Source organism: Enhydra lutris, unplaced genomic scaffold (genome assembly GCF_002288905.1).
Source record: "Enhydra lutris kenyoni isolate GAN:26980312 unplaced genomic scaffold, ASM228890v2 scaffoldscaffold32, whole genome shotgun sequence".
NCBI classification, from domain to species: Eukaryota; Metazoa; Chordata; class Mammalia; order Carnivora; family Mustelidae; genus Enhydra; species Enhydra lutris.
In genome coordinates, this window is record NW_019154116.1 from 5,803,735 (window position 1) to 5,827,354 (window position 23,620).

At 43.9% G+C, this 23,620-nt stretch overlaps 1 protein-coding gene across 1 annotated transcript in view; it reads left to right on the plus strand.

The window, feature by feature from the left end:
* LOC111153427 (adenylate cyclase 2) overlaps positions 1-23,620 on the plus strand; it is a 406,431-nt gene that overhangs the window by 205,524 nt on the left and 177,287 nt on the right. The window contains exon 4 of the mRNA XM_022512437.1: positions 2,809-2,958. Within this exon, the coding sequence (XP_022368145.1) occupies positions 2,809-2,958 (150 nt within the window). The remainder of the gene's footprint in view (positions 1-2,808; positions 2,959-23,620) is intronic.

Genomic DNA, 23,620 nt, shown 5'->3' on the forward strand with positions numbered 1-23,620 from the left:
GGGAAGCCCCTGTGCTCACGTGATGGGCGTTCACAGAGGCGATGGGTGCTCTACGGCTCCAGGAGGAAGGGGCCCTGCAGTTAGAAGTGTTCGGAAATGGCAGTGAAGGCTGCCCCCCTGCTCCCACGCTCTGGGTCAGGGCTCACACTCACACACCCAGCAGCAGTGCGCATGCCTTCCATAGAGGTCACGAGCGCATCGTATAGGCATGTTATTTATCTCGCAGAGATATACATGGCACACATGCATCATGTAAAACTGCATACGGCGTATGTAAATTACACGCATAATGTGCACACAGACATCACGCAAACCACACAGCATAGACACAGATCTGTCCCACAAGGCATACGGAGATGTATCAGGGGTACGTATGCATCACATGCATGGGTCACACGTACAGATGACACACACCACACATGTGACATGCACACACACACATACCACATACACACATGACATAGATCCTATGTATAATCACACATGTACACATCACATGTGCACACACACACACACACACACACACACAGAGCAAGACCCAGAGTTAATACTTGAATTGTCCATTCTATGGGAGAAGGATGAGGTTGCCTAAAAGGACATTTTCGGGGGCTGCTGTGAGAGCGTGGGTGAGCTGTAGGAGCTCTCTGCGTCCAGGATCTGTGGGCTCGATGGACACCTGGAGGGCCCTTCTGGTCTGAACAACCCTTCCCTTCTTCTGCGGGGTGTGTTTTTTCCAGAGAGAAGCTCATCATATCGTTCTTCCCGTTTCTAACCCTGTCCTGCTTTGCGCTCCATCCCCAAGATGGGTTTCTGAAGGCTTGAGGAGTCCTGTTTTCCACCTGTATTCAGAACCTATAGAGACTGAGACAAAGACATCAGGGGGATGGAGAACAGGATATCACCTTTGCTACCATTACAGCTGTTGGGATATGTGGCTTGGATCTGGGCCCCAGGGACGGGACACCGTTCCCCTGAATCACCCCACCTCCTCCTGCTCCCAGCACAGGAGCACGTGGGCCCACGGGTTCTGCTGTCTTAGAACAGAGGGGATGAGGGAGGACCCCACTGAGAGGAGCAGACGCTTGACTCACAAGGTCAGATCCTTCTCACAGCCTCTCCAGTCAGACAGTCAGCAGGAGCAGCAAGCTGATGTTAGCAGGAGGTTCTCAGAGAAGAATGCTGAGCTTCTGGAAGCTGGTAGTGCCCTATTTGGTGACACATGAGGTCATGTGTTGGATGGGGCGATGGGGCACCTTACCCAGGTGTGACCACCCACGATCTGACAGACCTGCAGGTCTTGCCCTAAACACATAAGAGCGAAATCCGTACGGATCCATTTTATACATTGCTGTCACTTGCTCTGTATGACTAGTGTGCTGGGTAGGAGTACACGCTGAGAAAACCATGTCCTACATTGGTGAGAATATAAATGGAATGTGTCCTCAGAGCCATTTCATAGTACATATCGAGAACTTAAAAATGGTCATGGCTTTTGACTCCATGTGTTTTACTAATCGACTCAAGGAAAAGATGAAGCTTGGAGCCAAAGCTTTATACGTCAGGGTGGCCACTGTCACAGTGTGCCAATGCAAAGAATATTAATAAAGTGTTGGATAGTATGAATAAAACTAAATTCTTGCACAGCCATAGAAGTGAATGTTATCTAAGCATTCCAAATCCCATTTGCACAGAATATTTATGAGCTACAAAATATCTGATCAAATATTAAATTTTAAAAAAAGCAAAGTAAAACACTGCGTTCAGAATGAATTTGGTCCTTCTGGAACAAGGTAGTAGTCTTGGCAAAGCAAAGTTTGGCAACAGTTTTCAGGATGCAGAGGGACATGGTGTGGGGACGAGGCCCTATGGACAGCAACGCGTTCTTCCTGGACAGGACTGTTACAGGTTCATTTTAGTGTTTCTTTGTATTTTTTCTGTTTGCACCCCAAATTTTTGCAGATGTGAACTTTTATCATCAAAAGAGTAGTGAGTGACATGGTTTGAGAGTCTACCATATTCCTATGTAAACATAAGGTAAGAAGGATTGTCACTCACCCGGGCTCCGTGAGTACAGCTCTGGTGCACGAGCAGCCTGGGGCAGTCAGTCACCTGTTACCGAAATCATGCTCTGTAACAACCACAGAATCCCAGTGGCTGTCTGGTTGGCTCTGTTCCATGAGCCTCTCATCTTCTTGGGACCAGTGGGCTAGCCAGAGCACGATCGCGCTAACAAAGTACAGGAGAGCCACCCGGAAACGTGCTGGCCTCCAAAGCCTCTGCACTCAGTAATTTCACTTACGCTCTTACTTTTTTTTTTTTTTTTTAAAGATTTTATTTATTTATTTGACAGAAATCACAAGTAGGCAGAGAGAGGGAGAAGCAGGCTCCCTGCTGAGCAGAGAGCCCGATGCGGGGCTCGATCCCAGGACCCTGAGATCATGACCTGAGCCGAAGGCAGAGGCTTAATCCTCTGAGCCACCCAGGCGCCCCCGCTCTTACTTTCTTACTTCGCATACTTTCTCTCGGTTACCCCTGCCCATTGCACTAACCACAGCAAATCCCATGGCTAAGCGCCAAGACAAGGCAGGGACCACAGAGTCATCTCTCAAAGGGCGTGGATCCCAGAAGGGGCTCGAATCCCTGAAGGCAAGAGCTGTCTTTAAAGCAAATAAAAATGTGAGTCTGGAGACAAGTGAAATTGACTGCCCGTGGAGACGTCTCTTGTGGGAGCTCACTTTGCTTCTGCGGGTGTTGGGCTCCCGAGTTAGCAACGCTCGCCCTCCTGAGCGGCTCTTTCTGTCTTTCTAGATCCTGGCCAACGTGATCATTTTCATCTGTGGGAACCTGGCGGGCGCGTACCACAAACATCTCATGGAGCTCGCCCTGCAACAGACCTACCAGGACACGTGCAACTGTATCAAGTCTCGAATCAAGCTGGAATTTGAAAAGCGGCAGCAGGTGAGTTACATTTTTCTGTCGATACTGAGTATGCTGTGCGCTCACCATGGGCCTCAGCAAGAGTCGGATCCTCTGGTTGCCTGTGCTCAGGGATGGCATCTGCAGACCCAGACGCAGGGGCCCTAGGATCCCCCACAGGCTAGCACCACACCGCCTGCCACCTCCACGTGGCTGGACATTCCAGTAAGAGTGGTTATTGATAATAATAATAAGAATAATGCCTGGTGCACATCCTCGCTTCTGGTGACTACACAGTGCTCGGTGATAGCGTTTCCCCAGCTAATGTCTGAGACCCCTCTGCCCCACAGTGCTTCCCACAGCACCTGTTGTCCATGTGGTGGGAAGTAAGCAGAGTTGTCCCTGAGAGGGGTGACAGCAGTTGAGGTGGAGGGTCCAGCAGGGAGCTCGTTGCCGTGACAGGGGCTGTCCTGTGCTGAGCGGTGTGCACAGAAATGCACAGCAGAGAGACACATGGGTTATGACAAAGCATTGGGAAAGGGAGAGGAGGGCGAGAAGGACATGTGGCAGGCAAAGCCACAGTGTCATCAAGGATGGTGGAGAGCAGGGGAAACAGAAATGTTTTGGAGGGGAAACCATAAATATACAAGGGGCCCTGTCTTAACGTGCTGGACTTCAGGCGATGGCGGGACAGCATGCGACGGGCTTTGTTTTTCTTGGGTTCTGGTATCGTCCCCAGGAACTCAGCTCCCATTTCTGAAGGGGACGAGTAGCAGGAGCCTCTGTGAATACACCCCCCACCGCCCAGAGCATTCATCCCGGGCCCTGCTGTACCAGTCCGTATGGGCACACGGAAGATGCTTTCATAGTATTTGTTAAATTGTTCCGAGTTCGTCCATTCTATAAAATTGCTCCAAAATGTATCACAGTCGTGGCAGCGAAAAAGCATCCCTTAAACGTCGATGCTGGACTTTTATTTGTGTACAGACTGAAGAATCGTGATCTAGTACCGTTTTGAAAACAGGGAGTTCAGTTCATTCGACGAGTGAGCGCCGGTCAGGAGTGAGTCCAGGCACTGGAAATATGGCTGTGAATATCGCATTCTCACTGGTATTATCGACAAATCTCGTAGTTAATTTTTAGACAGCGTTTTGTGGAGGTGCCTGGGGGGTTCCGTCGGTTGAGTGTCTGACTCTTGGTTTCAACTCAGTTCATGATCTCAGGGTCGTGAGATCGAGTCCCGCATCAAGCTCTGTGCTTAGCACAGTCTGTGTAAGCCTCTCTCTCCCTCTGCCCCTCCATCCCCTGCACTCTCTCTCTCTCTCTCTCTCAAATCAGTAAATCTTTAAAGAAGCAGCATTTTGTATTACAGCATGTATAGCAAAGGTATTTAGGGATGAATGTTTAGTTCTTTGATTTCTATGCATATCAAACTCTGGATCCAACATTAAGAAGTATAGGCAGTTAACCTGGGACCGTTATACAGTATGTTTTCATTCACCTGTATTCCAGTAGTATTTTAAATCTGGGTTCTAGAAAATTCCACACGACTGTTTTTTCCCTGAAGAGTCCTGATGTTTTAGGATAGATGGTTTCCTTCTTCAAACAGCAATGACTCTGTCAGGTGGGTCCTGACAGACATATTTAACTTCCTGTTCCATCACCTCCTGAATCTGCTTCAAAATCGCACCAAGGCTGAGGGAACTGACATTCCAAGTAGACAGATTATATAACCTAATATTTATAGTACCCGTTCTGACAAAAGCGTAAGTCAGGCTACTGACCTCGTCTGCACTACATACTTCTCTGAAGAGTCCTTGAGCAAGCAGAACTGGGTGCCAGCCTTTCACGGTGGCTTCCCAGTAGTCCGGTGGCCACACGGTGACCTTACTAGCTCGGGAATTAGAGCTGTGGCTTTCTGTGTGCCAGAGAATTTGGGGGCCATCATGAGAGTATTATAAGACATTATAAGGGCATTTAGTAGATTTTTTACAAAGGAACCTTTTAAAAAATAAGTGAAATAAAAGGGACACTGTGAAAGAAAAAGAAGACCTTGTAGTAAAGATGTTTAATAAAATATAATCTAATACCACAAATGTGCTTTGCTCTTGAAGTTGGGAGTCAGCGCCCAGGGTCTGGTGCCTAGAATGTGGTATTTTTCTTGTTAGGGCTTCAGAAAATGTGTTTCTAGAGTTAGAATGAATGCTCGTACTTTCTTCAGACTGACTTGTAGTTAAGCGGGAACAAAAACTTCTCTTAGTTAATAACATCAGTAAGACACAATCTGATAGATGTAAGGAAATACATGAAAATTAGGCAGCGGCAATCTGTGTGTCCTTCACACAGAGGGTCAGCCTCTGAGACGGTGGGTGCTGGTACAGCCGCAGACCAAATTATAGTCCACGGGGTCCACGTGTCACTTCCTGCCCAGCCTTTGCCACACACGGTCTTGGCTCCACCCGTAGTCACAATGGCAACCAGCAGTGTCCTTCAGATGCTCCACTCAAGGACAGGGGTGTGTGCTGAGCAAAAGAATTTGCTTCAGCATCTGTTAGGATAAAACAAGAGCCATCCATGTTAGTATTCTACATCGGCCGTTGCCTCAGAGGGAGCTAACGTTCCCAGAGGCTGAGAAGCCGCCATCTTGGGTTGTTCCTGAGCCTCTTTCACGGGGTCACTCAACCGACCTTCCTCCTTGAGAGGAAGGTCAATGTCAGGTGAGCCCAGCAGGCCCCACGTCGACACCCCACTGGGGGCTGTAACAGCTGATGCTGTTGGGAGATGTCTAGGAATTCTGAAACCTTTTAAACTCTGCTCCGCTCTTTACTTTCCTTTCTTCGGATGTTGTGATATTTCCCCTAGATGCAAATGAGATGAATTTTTAGAGACTAAAACCATGTTTGAATAAAGTGACTATTTGTGCTGTGAGATTTGGGGACAGGAGGGAATGAAAAATGTTCACAGAGTTTTTCTCAAGAGTTATATTCTTCCCCTGAAAATGCTGTCATGTAGAAACACTAAAAACTATGATTTTTTTTTTTTTTATACCAGGTGGGAGATGTAATGCATTAGCATCAAGGCCACCATTGGGGCTAGAAGGTATCTCCTCGGGGAGTTTTGATTCTTGTGTTAAGTTTCAGTCCTGCCAGAAAACCCACAGCCGTTTCTTGAGCACTGTGTCAGCGTGATACAAGGCTCTTTATCAAAGCTGAGAAAACAAGTGAGCGTTTCTCCCCGGAGTATGTAATAGACTCTCCAGAATTAATGGGAGCTGGATTCAGAGCAAAACAAGAACTTTCTCTCCTAACCGCATGGGCAGTGGAAATAAATTTTCCCTCTGTAGTTGTAAAAACTGGATTTGCTTTTTTAATGAAAAGAAAACAAACCCTCTTGCATGTATATGTTGTCTTTCTTTTAAAGTAATGTGATCAGAGCATTTTTACATCATCTTCCTTCATCTGGAACCATGCTATAGATTGAGTATGACAGAGTATGCATCCCAGTAGAAAGCACCAGTCAAGGAAGACACAGACAGCGCCCTGGTAAACCAGGGTGGGGGGACAGGGGTGCTTACTGAGTCAGTAGGCTTCCTGGCTCTCCTTGAGGACTAATTGCTTTTCCTCTGTGTAGACTTTGGTGGAAAAAGTAACTGGTCCTTTTGTGTTCGTGGTTGGGTAGATAATGTTCATCCTGGCATGACAGCAGGTCACATGAGGGCACTGCTGATCATGTGACATAAGTCATTGAGGATGCCAGGAAAAGTGTTGTTGAAGTGGTTTTGGATTTGGGCTGCTATATTTCGTCTGTTTTCATGAGAGAAAGAAGAAAAGAAGGAACTAAGTTTTTTTGAGTCTTTCTAATGTATCAGGTAGTCTCTTTAGTACTTTGTATATATTATATCCACTTCCTGTTGCTGACCCACTTCCTGTTGCTGCTATAACAAATGACCACACACGAAGTGGCTTAAAACAGAACAGTTTATTCTCATCATTGGAAGTTAGAAGTCCAAAATCAGTCTCATGAGCTAAAGTCAGTATTGGCAGGGCTGGCTCCTTTCAGAGGTTTTGAGGGAGAATCCGTTTCCTGCCTCCTCAAGGTGCCATAGCCCGCCCATCTTCCATCTTCAAATTCAGCAGCACAGAATCTTCTAGTCTCCCTCTCCTCTCCTCTCCATCTTTCTCTGTCCTGTCTATTTCTCAGTTGTACTTTCTTCCCTCTGTCTGCCTCTAGTTCTACTGCTTCCCTCCGTAGGTATAACCCAAGGTAATCTCCCCATCTCTAGGTCCTTAATTTAATCCCATCTGCCACGTTCTTGTTTTGCCATGTAAGGTGACATAATCCCGGGTTCCAGGGACTAAGATGGGGTCCTCTTCTCCAAGCCATTATCTTTTTTTATTTCTGGATGAACTTGATGACCGAAGTCCTTTTTCCTACGTTATCCAGAAAAAGGAACTGTCCAAATGTCCAAATTACCTACAGAAGACGACTCAGCTAGTAAGTGCGGCTTTTTCTGCCTTTCAAGTTGGTTCGTGGCAGCTTTGTTGGAGTGATCTCTGAGCATGGGTTAGCTGGAGATTTTCCCAGGTATGAAGGAGTTTTGTTTCATTAACTATGTTGTTTATCATTACTGGTGAAACAGGAAAGCATATGACAAGACCAGACGTGATCTGATCATTAGGTGCTGCGCCATCATGACGAACAGAGTGTCGTCTGTGGAGTGTTGGAAGTTCTGCGGGAGCTCACTCACACGCGGAGCCACCGAGTGGACTCTGTCCGTGGCTTTATTGCCACACTGTGGTGCAGGGGCTGAGAGGAGGGTGCACTCTGGGGGCCGACCGCCTGACCTGACGTGGGTGTTGTTCTCTTTCCCTGTAATATTGGTCCGATTTCTTAACTTCTGAGTTTCTCTGATGGAGCTTGTGCTTGATCCCTTGCCCGGTTCAAGAGACAGTTTCCGCCTCCCAAACGGCGTCCTGTTCAGACAGCGCTCAGTCACCGGTCTGGCCACTGTACACTGATGGCATCAGAGCTCGCATTCAACCACGGAAGTCTGCGGCTGCCCTGGCCGGGCCATAGGGGTCGAGGGGGCTGGAGGGAGGGTTTCCTGTGACCAGGCCATCCCCAGAGTTCCTGCCCCAGTGGGCTTCATTCTTCCTTGCTGCGAACAGATGGGACAGAGAAATGTTTTGCTTTGTCTGCCTAGTTGGTGGATAATTGTCCCCAACACTCTTTCTACTCACATCATCTCCCCAAGTTTAAGAGTTTCCTTTTCACCTGTGGAACGGACAGGGTGAGGCAATCCTGGCGGCTCATGTTGCCGGACTCATTGCATCCCCCAGTTTCTGTCATCTCAGTAGGAGCTGGTTGGCGGGGTCCGAGCTGCAGCACCTCAATAGCGTTGCTTCTCCAGGAAAGCAAAGTGGGCATCAAGAGGCCAGCAAGAGTTCCAGCCGGTGAGACTTTCTCAGTTCTGCTCCTGAAGAACTCGAGCAGGAAACGTTATAAATGTTACCCAAGACCTTTGGGTGGGCGGTGCCTCCAGTTGGGGTAACGGAACATGGAAACTCACAACATCGTGCCCTACATGCAGTTTGGTTCCGATATGCAGGCTCTGCTCAGGGTCTTGCATCATCAAAGATTATTAACCACGCTTTCCTCCCAGCCAACGGAATATGTTATTTTGTGAGCCCACTTTTTTTCTAGTTTATTAAATCGTCACCTGGACGGTTTTTATCTGGTAGCCCTTCCCCAGGGAGGGCTATAGATGCAAGTCATAGCTTACATTGTTCTTGGTCACCACCTTCTTCCATTGTATTAAGTGACAGATGACATCATTTCCTGTCTCGTTGGAGAGGCCACACTCGCGTGAAGGTTGATCACCACCTCATCCTCAGCACACATTAGGGAGAGGTTGAATCACACTTACCTTTTGCTTGAAAGTTGAAAAAAACGAAGAGTCATGGTTTCATGAAAGGGCTAGTAGTTTCAAAGTGTTCGCCATTTGTGTCCATCATCTGGAAGTTCAAGAACGGTTGTCATGGTTTGCACCATGTTGTCTCATACTGATGACTTAAATTCTCAGGATGCTCGTATGTGATGCCTCACTGAGAAATTCCAGGGCAAGGTATTTCCAGATGCTGCATTTTACCATGACCCTTTGACCAGGTTCCTTCAAATGAGTAATGAAAATCAATTCCAGAAAAAATATATTAATAAGGCTGAAGTATTTTTGGATAGGTACTTCAGTTAAAATGCTTGAAATCAGTACATATTTCCTAAGATTGCAATGAGGGCCATCTTGTGAATGTGTACTTTGGCTCCTTTAAAGAGAAACCAACAATTACAGATCCAAGACCAAAGAGGAAGGATTCCCAGGACTCACTGTCGAATGCCATGCCTAACGCAGAGCAGAACAACAGGAGATTAGTAATAGCCCCTCACAAAAAGAGCACTAATGACTATCTGTGCATCCTGTACCAAGTTAGACATTCTGCTCTGCAGGAAAAAAAATAAAATAGGGGTACAACAATTAATCAAGCAGAGATTTTTCTGTTGAATTAAATATATGCAAATGTCTATTTATATCATGACAGCAGAAAAGCTAAATGGTAAAATAAAACTCTGCAGAAGTTTCCTTTATGTGAGAAACTTGAGCAAAATTCCCATCTAACATTTATGGTAAGCAACTCACCTGTCTTATTGGAGAAACACCTGGGAAACAGTTTTGTTGCTGTAGCTTATCCTGAGCTAATCTATGCTGCTAACATAAAAAGAAGCACAGAAAACAGAAGTTGTGCCCTAAGGAGAGCATCTGGTTTTGGTATTTTTGGCCTCTGGGAATTTTTAGTGTTTCATGGAGACCGCCTACTTTTTATACCCCGTGATGCAATATTTTGATGCTGGCAAGATTGTATAATAGGCAAAGGATAATGTAGTCAAAAGATTCAAGAAAGCTCGACATCACTTGATATGAGAAAAATAACCCCAATAGAAAGGAATTCCAAAATCAGTCCTTCCGCTTGCATCATCCATTCTTCTGGTTTTTATCATATGTGGGAGAAAACGTATGTTTACTCCAAAATCAAAGGCAAAGTGTCAAGTCTTCTATGATATTTTTCTTCTTGCAGATGAAACCACAGATGGGCCACTTAACTGTTAATAGAGGAAAAGAGCACTTTATACTTACCAACATGGGACTTTTCAAGTGTTAACGTTATTGAACCTGTTTAATAATTTTTTACCATGAGCGCAGTCATGGATAAAAACACTTCACGTGGCACTAGCATTGTAATTACTGAATTGAGGCAACCACTGAGTTTTATACTAAATTAAAAATTAGAACTTAACGAATTTTGGAATTTTGTTAATTGCATATATGTTTCCAAAAAGTGTTAATCTTTGGATTTTTTGTTTGTTTGTTTTAGGTTGTTTTTAGGTTGTTGAGTGTCCTCAATGGTTTTAGAACCACTAGAAATTTTGTTCTAGGGCTTTTCTGAGCCCTAGAACAAATATATTAGGGACCATTTAATATATGTCAGCTGCTGGATGTGAAAATTCCTCCCAGAGACCTCTGTTTTCCATAAAGGTGAAAATATGTACAATTATCCAATAATCTCAGGAATGAAAGAGGAGGAACATTTGAGGTCATGATGTGCACAGAAGGCTGTGCATAAACTGTTAAGTTAAAATATGGCTTTTACATATATACTTCCCTTGCATACAGAATTATGGTGACTGGAAGGCATAGATCTGTCAGTGCTCCTACTTCACAGTTTTATCTTTGATTATGTGTTATGTGCCAAGGGATTAACTCCAGGGAATAGAATAATACCTAAAGCTTAAGGTTCCTGTTCTCTTTGGACTTAAACTGCAATGACAGGAGACAAACTATAACTTACTAAATGCATGTATTTGATTAGAAGATACAGTGAGTTCAGGTGACAAGGCATAATGGGGAAGGTGGAGTAGTGCATTGGAGAGGCCATCAGGGAAGGTCCTCTGGGAGGTGACAGTTGAGCTGAAATGGGTATTACAGAAGGATGTAGCCCTTTGGTAACCTGATGAAAGTTCTCTAACAGCAGGAAGCCCTGCAGAGGGCTTGAGTTAAGAACCAGATTGTCTCATTTGTGGAACATAAAAGTCAGTGGACCATTGGGTCCAAGAAGAGAGTTGGAGAGGGAGACCGGAGCCAGAGCACACACTGAGCCTTGCAAGGTATGTTAAGGACTTGGAATTTTGTTATACACTGAGTGGGAAGGCACTGAAGGGTTTAAGTGAGGTCGGGAGATGGACTGGTAACATTCTTAAAGGATCTCTCTGAGTGCTGGTGGACAATGGAGTGGGGGAGGCGGGAGGGTTAGCAGAGGGACAAGCTTTGACAGCGATCCAGATTAGAGATAAGAGAAGCTTTGGGTCATAGTTGACAGATGCAGGACATATTTTGAAATTAAATGGGTAGGAATTGCTTTTGAGTTGGATGTTGGATGAGAGAAAGATAAAATAATCAAGAAAGATTCAGAAGCTTTGAATTTGAGCAACTGAGTAATAGCTGGTGTGTTACTTAGAAGATGTCAAAGTCTTTGGGAACGATATTCATTGGAGGTAGGGGTGGGGTAGAATTCAAGAGTGGAGTATTGAACAGTTAATTCTGAGATACCTATTATGTGTCCAAAGGGAGATGCCAAGCTGTAGTTGTAAGTAAGATCCCGATCTAAAAATGTCGATTTGGAGGTCATCAACATATAGTTGGTATTTAAAGGACTAAATGAGATCCTCTAGGGAGAGAATATGATTAGAAAATATGAAAATGGCCCAGGGCCATGACCCAAAATGCACCAATATTAGAGAAAAGGACAGAAGGAGTAGAGTCAACCAAAATCACTGAGAAACATCACTTATATAGGAGAGAAGCCAGAAAAGCAAAGAGAGAAAGTTTAGGGGGACAGTGGCCAACATAGTCAAGTGCTGAAACAGTCACAGTGGAGGGAGCATCAAAGAGGGGACCACCAGTCTTGGCAACATCGCGGTCACCAGTGGCCTGGGCAGAGGGGTCGAAATGACTGAGCTCAGGTAAGGAGAAAATAGGAAGTGAGGAAAGGCACGCAGTGACTATCAACAGCTCTTCGGACATATCCAGCTATAAAGAGGAGCCAGAAATTTCCAAGCAGATTATTTGGTCAAGGTAGACACTTCTCCAATGAAGACATACAAATGGCTATCAGACACGTGAAAAACTGTCCATCATCACTAGCCATCAGGGAGATTCAAATTAAAACCACATTGAGATACCACCTTACACCACTTAGAATGGCCAAAATTAGCAAGACAGGAAACAACATGTGTTGGAGGGGATGTGGAGAAAGGGGAACCCTCTTACACTGTTGGTGGGAATGCAAGTTGGTGCAGCCTCTTTGGAGAACAGTGTGGAGATTCCTCAAGAAACCGGTGTTGTATTACATGTCTTACTATAGCATCTCTACCAATACGCTATACACTAACTATTGTTTCTACTATATTATATTACAGTTTCCCAAATGTGTCTTTCTTTTATTCTGAATCACTGATTCCCAGAAAGGAAAGGGCAGAAGGATTGATTGATTTTTCCAGAAAGGTAACTGTGTTCCTGGATTACAGTTATTAACTAATCCCGGCGCTGGTCCATTGTATATGTGAACTCGTATCTGGTAATTTCTACAAGAATGGATTTAACTCAGATGAAAATAATGAAAAAGAGTTATTAAATAGGCAAATAAATAATAACATATGGAAACTGTGAAAGGGAACAAAAAGGCTGAGAAGACTGTAGGTAAAATAAAGAGAATGGGTTAAGACAAAAACTCAAGCCTTGAGGTGGGTTAACTGTTTTAGAAACACATTCAAGTAAAACCATAAGATTAAATGTTAGAAGAAAAAGAATTCATCCTCTTAGAAAGAAAAATGCATATCAGTGAATGTGCCATCACCCTATTCCCAGGAGGGTCACTGCCCAGGGCTGAATGTTTCAGTGTTGGGTAGTTTTCCTACAAGTGTAATCCTCATTATAAGAACGGGAAAAGCAAGGGTAGGCATTTCACCTAAAGATGAAAGTAATCTGCAGCCAGTGGGATAGTTAGGGATTGAAGCTTAGAAACGGGAGCAGCGGGAGGCAGCTCCGAGCACCTTCTTAGGTCAGAGCTCTGAAGGCTGCAGCAGGCGTGCTGAGAGTTCCTTCCTGCTGGTCACTGACTCCACATGTCGGGACTGGCCAGAAAACAGGAGTCCAGGGAATGACTTTTCGGCCGCAAAATGGAATTCTCTTGTTGTTTTCTTTCTTCTTTCTTTCTTTTTTCCCGAGTCCTGATTTCGGCACCTTTCTGGCTGTGTGTTGGCCCAGTTCTCTAAGATCTCTAACATATTGAGACTTTGGTTTTCTGAAGGGAGCTGAGGGAAATTGGAAGGGGAGGTGAACCATGAGAGACTATGGACTCTGAAAAACAATCTGAGGGGTTTGAAGGGGCGGGGGGTGGGAGGTTGGGGGATCCAGGTGGTGGGTATTGGAGAGGGCACGGACTGCATGGAGCACTGGGTGTGGTGCAAAAACAATGAATACTGTTACGCTGAAAAGAAATTTTAAAAATTAAGAAAAAAAAAGACTTTGGTTTTCTAAACAAGCCTTTTGGAATGAAAACCTGAGTATTTAATCCTTGACTGTGGAATGAGCTCAGCCCGGTCTGATGCAATCTGAGGTTGGGGAGGCCACGCCGGACTTCTCAGCCCTGAAGGGCAAGGCCATCCCTTGGACGAGGCTTGGTTACTTACGTGGACCTTCTTGCTCCAGGACGGGATCCAGTGACTGGAGAACTGGACACAAACACACACTTAGCAGGAGGCAGGGTGCGTATGTCAGTGTGCCTTGCAGGGGTCTGAGCCCTGAGCTCCTCCCAGTGGCTCTGCCTGAGCTTGGTTCCCTGGGGGTCAGAATGTGGCAGTCGTCCGGGCAGCTGCCTGAGAGTTTATTGCCAGACTCAGTAACTCTGGGGCTCGTTTCCCAGGGACGTCTTCTCCTCCCTCTAGGAGGCCTACTTGGGGCCCATTCCCACCATTATGAAACTAAATTATGAATTCTTTGGTGACAAGGGCTGTCTATTATTTCATTATTTTTCTTTATATTCTTAGAACCTAGTATAGCTCCCTGCATGGAGTAGGCAAGAACACACACTCTTAAACACAGCCGGAAAAAACCCACATCAATATAGTGTTCTCACTTTCTCTCCATTTGGCGTTTGTAATGAAATTATTAATTATATATGTATTTAGAAATAATTAGTTTAAGTGTGTTATTATTAATGGTCCCAAAGCCATGTCCTCTGACACTTTGGACACCTTGTGATTATCTCTGGACTCTAGACTATTCTCACACCGTCTTGATTCACCCTTCATGACTCTCCCCCTGTCTCTTCTGAATTGTTTGCTGTGGGTTAAGTGTAATCCTCGAGCCCTGTGTGCCCATGGCTGCTTTAAATGAACCTGACACTCTCAAATGCATCTTCCTATTATGAGGCTCATTTATATCATGTCATCATGCATGTTAAGTCTTCAAAAAATTAACCAAGGCAAACAACAAAAATGGGCCATTCACTGTTCTCCCAGGCCCATATTCCTCTCCCCAAAAGTTTCTAGTATGTTCTTGGCTAAAGTATTCTTATGAACTTGGGTAACATTAACTTCATTGTCATGGAAGTGATCAACATAGCCTTCCAGAAGGGAGTGTACAGGTAGAATTGTGTGTGTGTGTGTGTGTGTGTGTGTGTGTGTTATGAACAACCCAATTATTATGTCAAAGACAAGATACAAGCTTGAAATCACCCAGCCCGTTAGCTTGATCCAGATCTGCTGAAGAACATGCATTTAAACTAGCTTTTGTTGAAACAGTTGGATCCTGGATATGTTGTGTTGACAATTTATGGGATAATGGATCTTTTTTTTTTTTTTAAGATTTTATTTATTTATTTGACAGACAGAGATCACAGGCAGGCAGAGAGAGGAAGGGAAGCAGGCTCCCTGCTGAGCAGAGAGCCTGATGTGGGGCTCGATTCCAGGACCCTGGGATCATGACCTGAGCCGAAGGCAGAGGCTTTAACCCGCTGAGCCACCCAGGCGCCCCAGATAATGGATCTTTTTTTAAAAAAGATTTTATTTATTTATTTATGAGAGAGAGAGAGAGTACATACAAGCAGGGGGAGGGGCAGAGAGAGAAGCAAACTCCTCGCTGAGCAGGGAGCCAGGCACCGGGGCTTGATCCTGGGATACTGGGACCGTGACCTGAACCAAAGGCGGTCACTTAACTATCTGAGCCGCCCAGGCGCCCAAGGATTATGCATGTTTGAAACAGTGTTAGATTTTGAGATCGATGAGTACAGCGTTTAACTACTGTTACAGACTTTTGCTGGCGAATTTTATTAACAAGTCGGGGGGAAATGTTTCAGGGGGATATTTAGGAGTGAGTGCTCCCCAGAATGGGTCCATACATCGAGACGAATGTCAACCACAGATTCTATGCTTTAAAAAGGGCAGATGGATCAAGAAGCACTCAGAACTTGGGCCATGAGGATGTGACACTGCCAGATGAGTGAGCTCCCTGAAAAGTTAGGAGTGGGATTTGGGATGCTCTATTGAAAAACAGGGAAATCCTTTCATTAAAAGGGCAGTGTACTTCATCAGCTGATAGAAATGAGCATGAAATGTGACAAATTCCACAGGAGAGAGAAGGGACAGATCTCTCAAAGTTTCTGATGAATAATGGGGAAAAAAAGTTAAAACTTGCCTTTAAATAAGTTTGCTTTTTATACGCTTTCATGAAAAATGTTCCCATCATTCCCCATGTAAATCAGCATTTATAGCTACTGTCTTCTACCTTCAGTGATATCATAATTTTATTTCATTGGGAAATGAGCAGCATGGGCATGAAGACTAGAAAGGCCAAATCAAATATATTATGCAGAAAAAAGAGAGAGAGAGACCAAAATTATGGTATTTTGTGAGTATTTTCTCTAGAGAATGATGACTTTAATCATTTCATCTCTTACTCTCTTTCTTCGCTAGTAAAATAGAGAATGATGGGCTGGATTGTTTTCTCGGTCTCGTGAAAAATAATGGCTAATCCAGTGCTCCAGCTGAGAAAGGATTTGGAAAACTTGCTTTTCTGATGCTTCAAAGAAGGTTCTGTGTTTGCTCCCTGTTCAGCCTTTCTACCCAGAAGCACCCCTTGAATAGAAGGAATGAGGATTTTGAAAATCAGCGCTACCGTCCATGTTTCCAGTGTCACTTACACCCTGCAAAGCGGGACCTAGGTCTGATGTTCCCCACTCACCCCCCTTCCAGGGAAATGCTCAGGCTTCTGGAAGATGGGTGCCCGGGTGAGGGTTCAGCATTCTGAATTCCACATGGCCTAAAGTGAGTGCCCAGGAAGTAGCTGACACTTCATATCGGAGCAGAAGGTTAGCTGAGGCTCATTTGATGTGGAACAGGCCTCCCTGAGAGATCTTTCAGAGTGATAATAAAAGCAAAGCCAGCTTGTTCATCTTCAAAGTCCTGAAAAAAAGAAAAAGAAAGCCTCCAAGTCGTAAAGGCCAGGAGGTACTTATTCAGCCAACAGAGAAGAAATGTTGACAACAGAAAGCATCAAAGGCCATCCCAGTGAGGGTGTAGTTTGTAAGAGTTTTGGGAAGGAGAATGGAGCTCTCTTAGGTTACCTGGTTACCAATGAACAGGTTCCTAATCACATCCTTTACTTTCTTTCTAGTCATATCTTTATCCCATCTGCTCTTAAGTCATGAGTTAGAGACATTTCTTTATATGAGGAATTGATAAGACATTTGAGTTACAAGCCTGAATCTTTGTTTATTCAATGAAAACTCCAGAGATCCATATGGACTCATCTCGGTGCTGTTAACATTTTAGTACGAAAAATGAGGAGAGAAACCCTAAAAGCTTCTAGAGTGGAGGAAAGAAATAACAACTTCTAGGTTAAGTGTGATGGGATAAGGGTCCGATTTTCATTTCTCATAAACAACATCAGATGTTAAAAACACAGTAGCGCAAAGTCTTAAAAATACTTAAGAAAAGCATTTTTCACTTTGATTTGTACACCAGGTCAAATGAGATTGAAGTAAAGACTTGCGGGCATGTGTGCACTCAGGAAATGCAACCCCACACGTGTGCTGTGACATGGCGATTTTAGGATTTCCTCCAGTAAGACACAAAAAACTGAATTCAAACAAAAGAGATAAAAAAGTAGGGAATAAGAGAAACTTCCTGAGCCAAGAAACTGGTAAAGCTTAAGCAAAATAAGACTAAGTAATTGTAGTTGCCTAATGTAAGAATAGAACTGTTAATTAAAACAGCAAGAAGAACAAAACTCTTAATATTTTAAAAATCTGATGATTTCAGCTTGGGAGTGTTTTGGTTAATGGATAACATGGTCTGGAATGATTACTTCAAGACAGCAACATATGGAGGAAAAAGGGCATCGCTTCTCTAAGAACAAGCCATCCTGAATTATGCAGCTCAGTATACCGAGTCCTTCATATTTTCCTTCCACCCATGTAGGATAAAACCTCAGTTTAAGGACCAGATAGGGGGCTCCTGAGTGGCTCAGTCGGTTAAGTGTCTCACTTCAGCTCAGGTCATGATCCCGGGGTCCCGGGGTGGAGCCCTAGATAGGGCTCTGTGCTCAAAGGGGAGTCTGCTTCTTCCTCTCCCTCTGCCCTTCCCCTCCCTGCTTATTCTCTCTCTCTTTTTCTCTCTCTCTCAAATAAATAAATAAAACCAAAGTCTTAAAAAAAAAAAAAAAGAAAGAAAAGAAAAGAAAGACCAGATAAATAGTGCGTATTACATTTAAGCTGTGAAAGTCAGAACTCTCTGCGGCACCGTTACACATCTCAGCATTATTGAGATTTGCACTTACCTCATATCTTTAATCTCAGAGAACAAAGTTCTTTATAGAAGTCATAAATATCGCATCCCACAGAACTATTTCCTACTGTGGTGTCACTCGCAGAAACGCATGTGGCAGGGGCGCCTGGTGGGGCTCAGTGGGCTAAGCACCGCCTCCGGCGCAGGTCATTATCTCAGGGTCCTGGGATCGAGCCCCTCATCGGGCTCCCTGCTCCACAGGGAGCATGCTTCTCCCTCTCCCTCCGCCTGCAGCTCCCCCTGCTTGTGTTCTCTCTCTTTCTCTCTCTCTCTGTCTCTGTGCGCTGAATAAATGAATAAATCTTTAAAAAACAACAAGAAAAGAAACGCATAGGGCAGGCAGTTACTGAGGCAGCAGCAACAGCTGATGCAGACGGGCGATCTCATGCAGCTTCCTGAAGGCAAGACTCAAAAACAGGTTTGCTTTGGGGGTTCCTTGCTCTTGGGAGCATTCGCCTTCCCCTCCAGTGTCCCAGAGTCCGTCTCCTGACGCTCTCAGTCTTCAGCTTTCCCCCTGGAAACAGTAGCCATAGGAAAGTCTGGTGCACTCAGGAAAGGTTGGCTTCTTCTAACCCGAATCCCCTCACTGGGCAGACCTTCCTGTCCTTTGCGGTGAGTGAATGTGCCTTTTAACTTCCAGCATCACCAGTTCTGCCTGATTATGTGACCAACCCTGGACAAGTATTTTTTGTTTTAATTGATCGGCTGGTGGGTGGGTTGATTGGTTTTCAAACTTCTCAGTTCCTTGGTTTCCCAGTCTATAAAATGTGAGTAGCGGTAGCATCTGTCCCGTAGGGTTGTTCTGGGGACGGAGTGTCTATGTCAAAAGTTTGGAGCGTCTTCGGCAAGCAAGCGTGCCGCGCACGTGGGCTCTTAGCCGCGAGGCGGAAATTGCGCAAGCAGTGAACCTCACGGGCTGTGGGTCTCTTGGAGCTGTGAACTGGTGGTTTGCACCGAGATTCTTCTATTGTATGAACACTCAGAAATGGCCTAAATGTTATAAAAAGTAGCCCCAATGTGAACTTTTGGAAATTAGCAGTGCTTTTAAAGACACTTGTAACACTTAAGAAAATAACAAACGGGAAAGTAAAGAAGGATGGACAGTGAGGGCTGTCACCAGCCCAGAGTGTTGCTGGACAACTGACCTCCTTCCCTTCCCACCATTATTTGCAAAATTTTGGAAATATTTAAAGATCTACAGAGAATCATCTCTCCTGATTGCGCAGGTCAGTCTGCACTTGACTTTCAATGTTTCCGGATGTTTCTTTTTCTCTCCGCATCAAAATATTTGAGACTTGACATTCTAAGCGAAGGGACTGGTAATCAGACTCTGCCTTCCTTCTCCTTCTCTTAAGGAGCCCTGGGGAAAGACACAATGCTGAGAGCGGTATCAGTGCTCTGGGCTGCGTCTTCCTCATGAGTAAAATGAGGGGTCTGGTCCACGATAGATTTCCTGCCAGCCTAATGGTCCATGACTTTACATTTTTCCAATATTGTTTTCAATCGCTCAGAAACCTTCAAAGACAAACTCTATGACTGGTCTCCTTTCCTCCTCCCTGCCTCTCCGCCTCCCTCCCTCCCTCCCTCTTCCTTTCTTTCTTTTTTTTCCCTTTGTTTCTTCCTTTTCTTTCCCTTCCTTCCTACTTCCCTTCCCTTCCCTCCCCTTCCCTTTCTTTCCTTTCCCTTAAATTCTGGCTAGGATTTTGAGGTGTTCCCATGCAGTATTCACTCCTTATCTGTGGACATTGGTTTCTATCCTGTGTTCATTTCTCATGGCACATCACTCCTACTCTGCCTAATTATTTTCATGAATTGTAAATATTCATGCATACCCATTACAAGAAACTCTTCAGAGTAAAGCATTACATGAAAACTTGTTTTTGTGTGTACAAGGAAGAGTACTATGGTCATTTAGCATAGAAATATATCCTGCAAGAAATATTATTGGTTGGTGGCCCAAGAGCATCAGTATTCCTCATTCTAATGGTTTCAAGTAATGACCACTCACAGAGGCCTGTCTCCTGGCAATAGAAAAAGACAGTGTCTCCTAATAACTTAAGAAAATCTTTGTCAAGAAAAATGTGGAAGAACAGAAAAACGGACTTACTGTGAGACCTGAAATATATAGCAATATATAAAACAAACTAGTCTTAAGTCATAAAACTCAGAAAAATGTAATCATAGATAAATAAAACCGTTTGTGTCACCTAACAGAACTTTGATGTGCAAAGAAGGTATTATCTTAAATTTGTGAAGCGAACCATTGTTGCCATTATAAGCAAAAAGATTTCCTGTTGGTTTCTGGAAAACAGTGGAATTGGATAAAAGTCTTTTGCTCATAGCTATGGCTTAAGCAAAATATGATGGGTCAGAAAATATGCTACTAGAACTTACTGGGCATAAAACTTGTCTAATAAATTTGAGTGATACGTTATAAATTACCTCTCTGGCTAAGAAAACACTTTTGTCCTTATGTCCTCGGGTGTCATTCCAGTGGGATCTGCTTAATATTTAAGAGATAACTTCTCACCGAAGGAATTTCTTTGGCCTCTAGTTGGACATTATGATAACTGTGAAATATGAAAATCAGAAGTGACATTATTTTCCTGTTTTGCCCTCATCTAGACAACAACTGAGTACAAAGTTTCCTGAGCTACAAATATTGTCTTGATACAGAATGAAACATTCAATACAAAAATTATTTCCTTTGTTTACCTTCCGATGTCATAGAGGATTAAGCATGGGATTTTGAGTTCTCCGGGACACTGTATTTCTTTCTGCTGTCTGGTCAGTGATGAACATGTGCAGCTAGTCTCCCGGGCTTACTCAGGCATGGGAAATGTAGCACATTCTGGATCTGAAGATCTAAATGTAGCCTGTACTAAGCTACATATTGTTATGCACATTTATAGACAGAAGAATGGAACCGTACTCGCTTTATTTCTGGGGAGGAATAGGAAATGAAATGTAGCACACGGTGTGTCAGTGTGAGGAGGGCTCTGCAGGAAGCCTTGCCTGTCTACATCTCTCAACACTTGTGTTTACAAGGGCTTTTGTCTTCAGTCTGTTCTCCATCACTCACCCCCCAGGATTCTCACCCTTGCTCGTGGCTTTAAAACCCTCTGTACACCGAAGACTGTACAGCTCTGATCTCTTCTCTGAAACCCAGACTCAGAGTCCAACTAACAAACCCATGTTTTCATTGGAATGTGTACTGAGCATCAAACGTAACATACCCAAATGGGACCTCTGATTTCCCCCAAACTGACTTTTGTCCTATTTCTCTCTCAGTAAATGACATACATTTCACCCAGTTGCTCAAGCCAGAATCACAGGAGGAATTGTGCTGGACTCTGCCTTTTCTTTCCTCCTCACATCTGTTGGCACCACCAGCAAATGGTACTGGTTCTGGCTCCAAGGACACCCCATCTTCCCTTACCACCGGCACCACCATCCTTCTCTCCGGACATCAGCGTTACCTGAGTGGCCTTTGCTAACTCATGCCCTGTCTGCCCACAGTCTGCTCCCCACACAGCGTCCACATTAAGCCTTAAAACAGTTGTCTGTCAGTTGGTGTTACTCTTTGTCTTAACCCCGGGGAATAGAATCTAAAGCTGTCACCCTGGTTGATGTGGCCCCAAAGGATCTGGCACTGACTGAGTTTCCAGTTTTATATCCTACCACTTTCCCCCCTCACAGTAAGAACATGGGGCCTTATAGCTCTCTTCAGTTTGGGTACATTTTGCAACATGGCTTTGACACTGTTTCCTTTGCTCCCAGCCTTCCTTACTCCAGCGCCAGCCCCTAGCGGTAACCCGTGACCCTGCTGTCTGACACGGCAGGCCGAGGCTCTTCATCCCCTGGCCATGCACCAGTTTCACAGCCCTTGCCAACAATACATCTCTCCTCCTTTTCCCTTTCTTTTTCTTTTTTTTTTTTCTTTTGCTTTTTGTCATAACAGAAATCATCAAACGTCTTCTGTAAAGGATTAAATGGTAAATATTTTAGGCTCTGTGGGCCAAGTGGCAAAATCAAGCCACTGTTCTTATCAGAAGGCACATGGTTACCCCCTACACACACAGAGTCACATACGCTTTACATTTAAAAGTGTAAAAACCCTTCTTAACTTACGGGTCATCCCAAAATGGGTAGGAGATAGGATGTGGCCCAGGGACCATAGATTGATGACCCCTGGTCATTATCACTCAATAGAAAAACGCATCAATATAGGAGGGAATTTGAAAATTTGGCTTATCCCAATGTCCCCGGCACTTAGAAGAAACAAAAGATTCAAAACAGCTGCAATAAGAAATGCTTGAAAAATTAAAGGAAACCATGCTAAAACAAGTACAGGGAGATGTGATGGCCATGTCTCATCAAATAATAATATCATTGGATCGATAGAAATTACAAAAACAGTCAGTGGAAATTCTGGAATTAAAAGTACAATAACTGAAATGAAGTAGCCAATAAAGTGGATGAACAACAGACTTGGGTTGTCAGAAGAAAAAATCGGTAAACCTGACCACAGATACCAATGGGTAACGTGCAAACTGCCAAACAGAGAGAAAGAAGATAGAGAAGGATGAACTTGGCTTCAGGGAAATGTAGGATACCAGTAAGTGCACCACCATTAGTCTGTTGGGAGTCCAGAAGATAGGGCGGAGAGAAAGAGCAGGAAAAAATTCAAAGAAACAATGAAGAACATTTCCCAAATTCAGGGAATCCAAGAATATAAAAAAATCCAAGTAGGATAAATGCTGGAAGATCCACACCCAGACACATTGCAGTAAAAATGCTGAAAGCCAATCACAAAGAGGGAATCTTGGAAGCAGAAAGAGAAAAATGTCTCATCACTTATAGAGGAATCCTGATAAGGTTAACAGCTGACTTTACGTATGAAACAATGGAGGCCAAAGGGCCGTGGGATTATATGATCAAAGTACTGAGAGAAAAAAACAACTTTCAACTAAGAAACTCATTTTAAGATAGAAATACAAAACTCGATAAATGTGTAATATTCTTTTCAGAGTTTCTTTAAAAGACATCAAATTTTATGTGTTAATAATTACACCAAGGTATTACAGAGGGTGTGACTTACAGAGACGGGATATGTATAGCATAGCATGACAGTAGTAATTATGTGCATTGATTATCATACACAGCAGTAATAGCCCACAAAAGGACTACTAATGAATACAAGTTTAGAACGCTATCCTAAATTTCATGTGGAATTGCAAGTGACACAGAACAGCCAAAACAATCCTGAAAAAGAAAAACAAATTCAAGGACTCATTCTTCCTGATTTCAAAACTTCCTACACAAATAGAGTAATCAAGAAAATGTGTTGCTGGTCTAAGGGTAGAAATATAGATCCATTTAATAGAATTGAAAGCCCACAAATAAGCCATCACATTTATAATCAATTAGCTTTTGATGCAGGTGCCAAGGTAATTCAGTGAGTAAGGAATACTGTCTTCAGTAAATTGCTCTGTGACAATTGAAAATCCACATGCAAAAGAATATAGCTGGATGCTACCTCACACCACATAAAAAATTAACTCAGAATGGTTCCGCGATTTAAATGTCAGTGCTGAAACCCTAGACGTCTTATAAGAGAATGTAGCCATAAATTCGTACGAGACAGGATTAAGGTGGGTTTCTTAGGTATGATCTTGAAAGAAGAACAATAGAAAGAAATAGGTAAATCAGACGTCACCAAAACTGAAATCTTTTGTGCTTCAAAAGACAG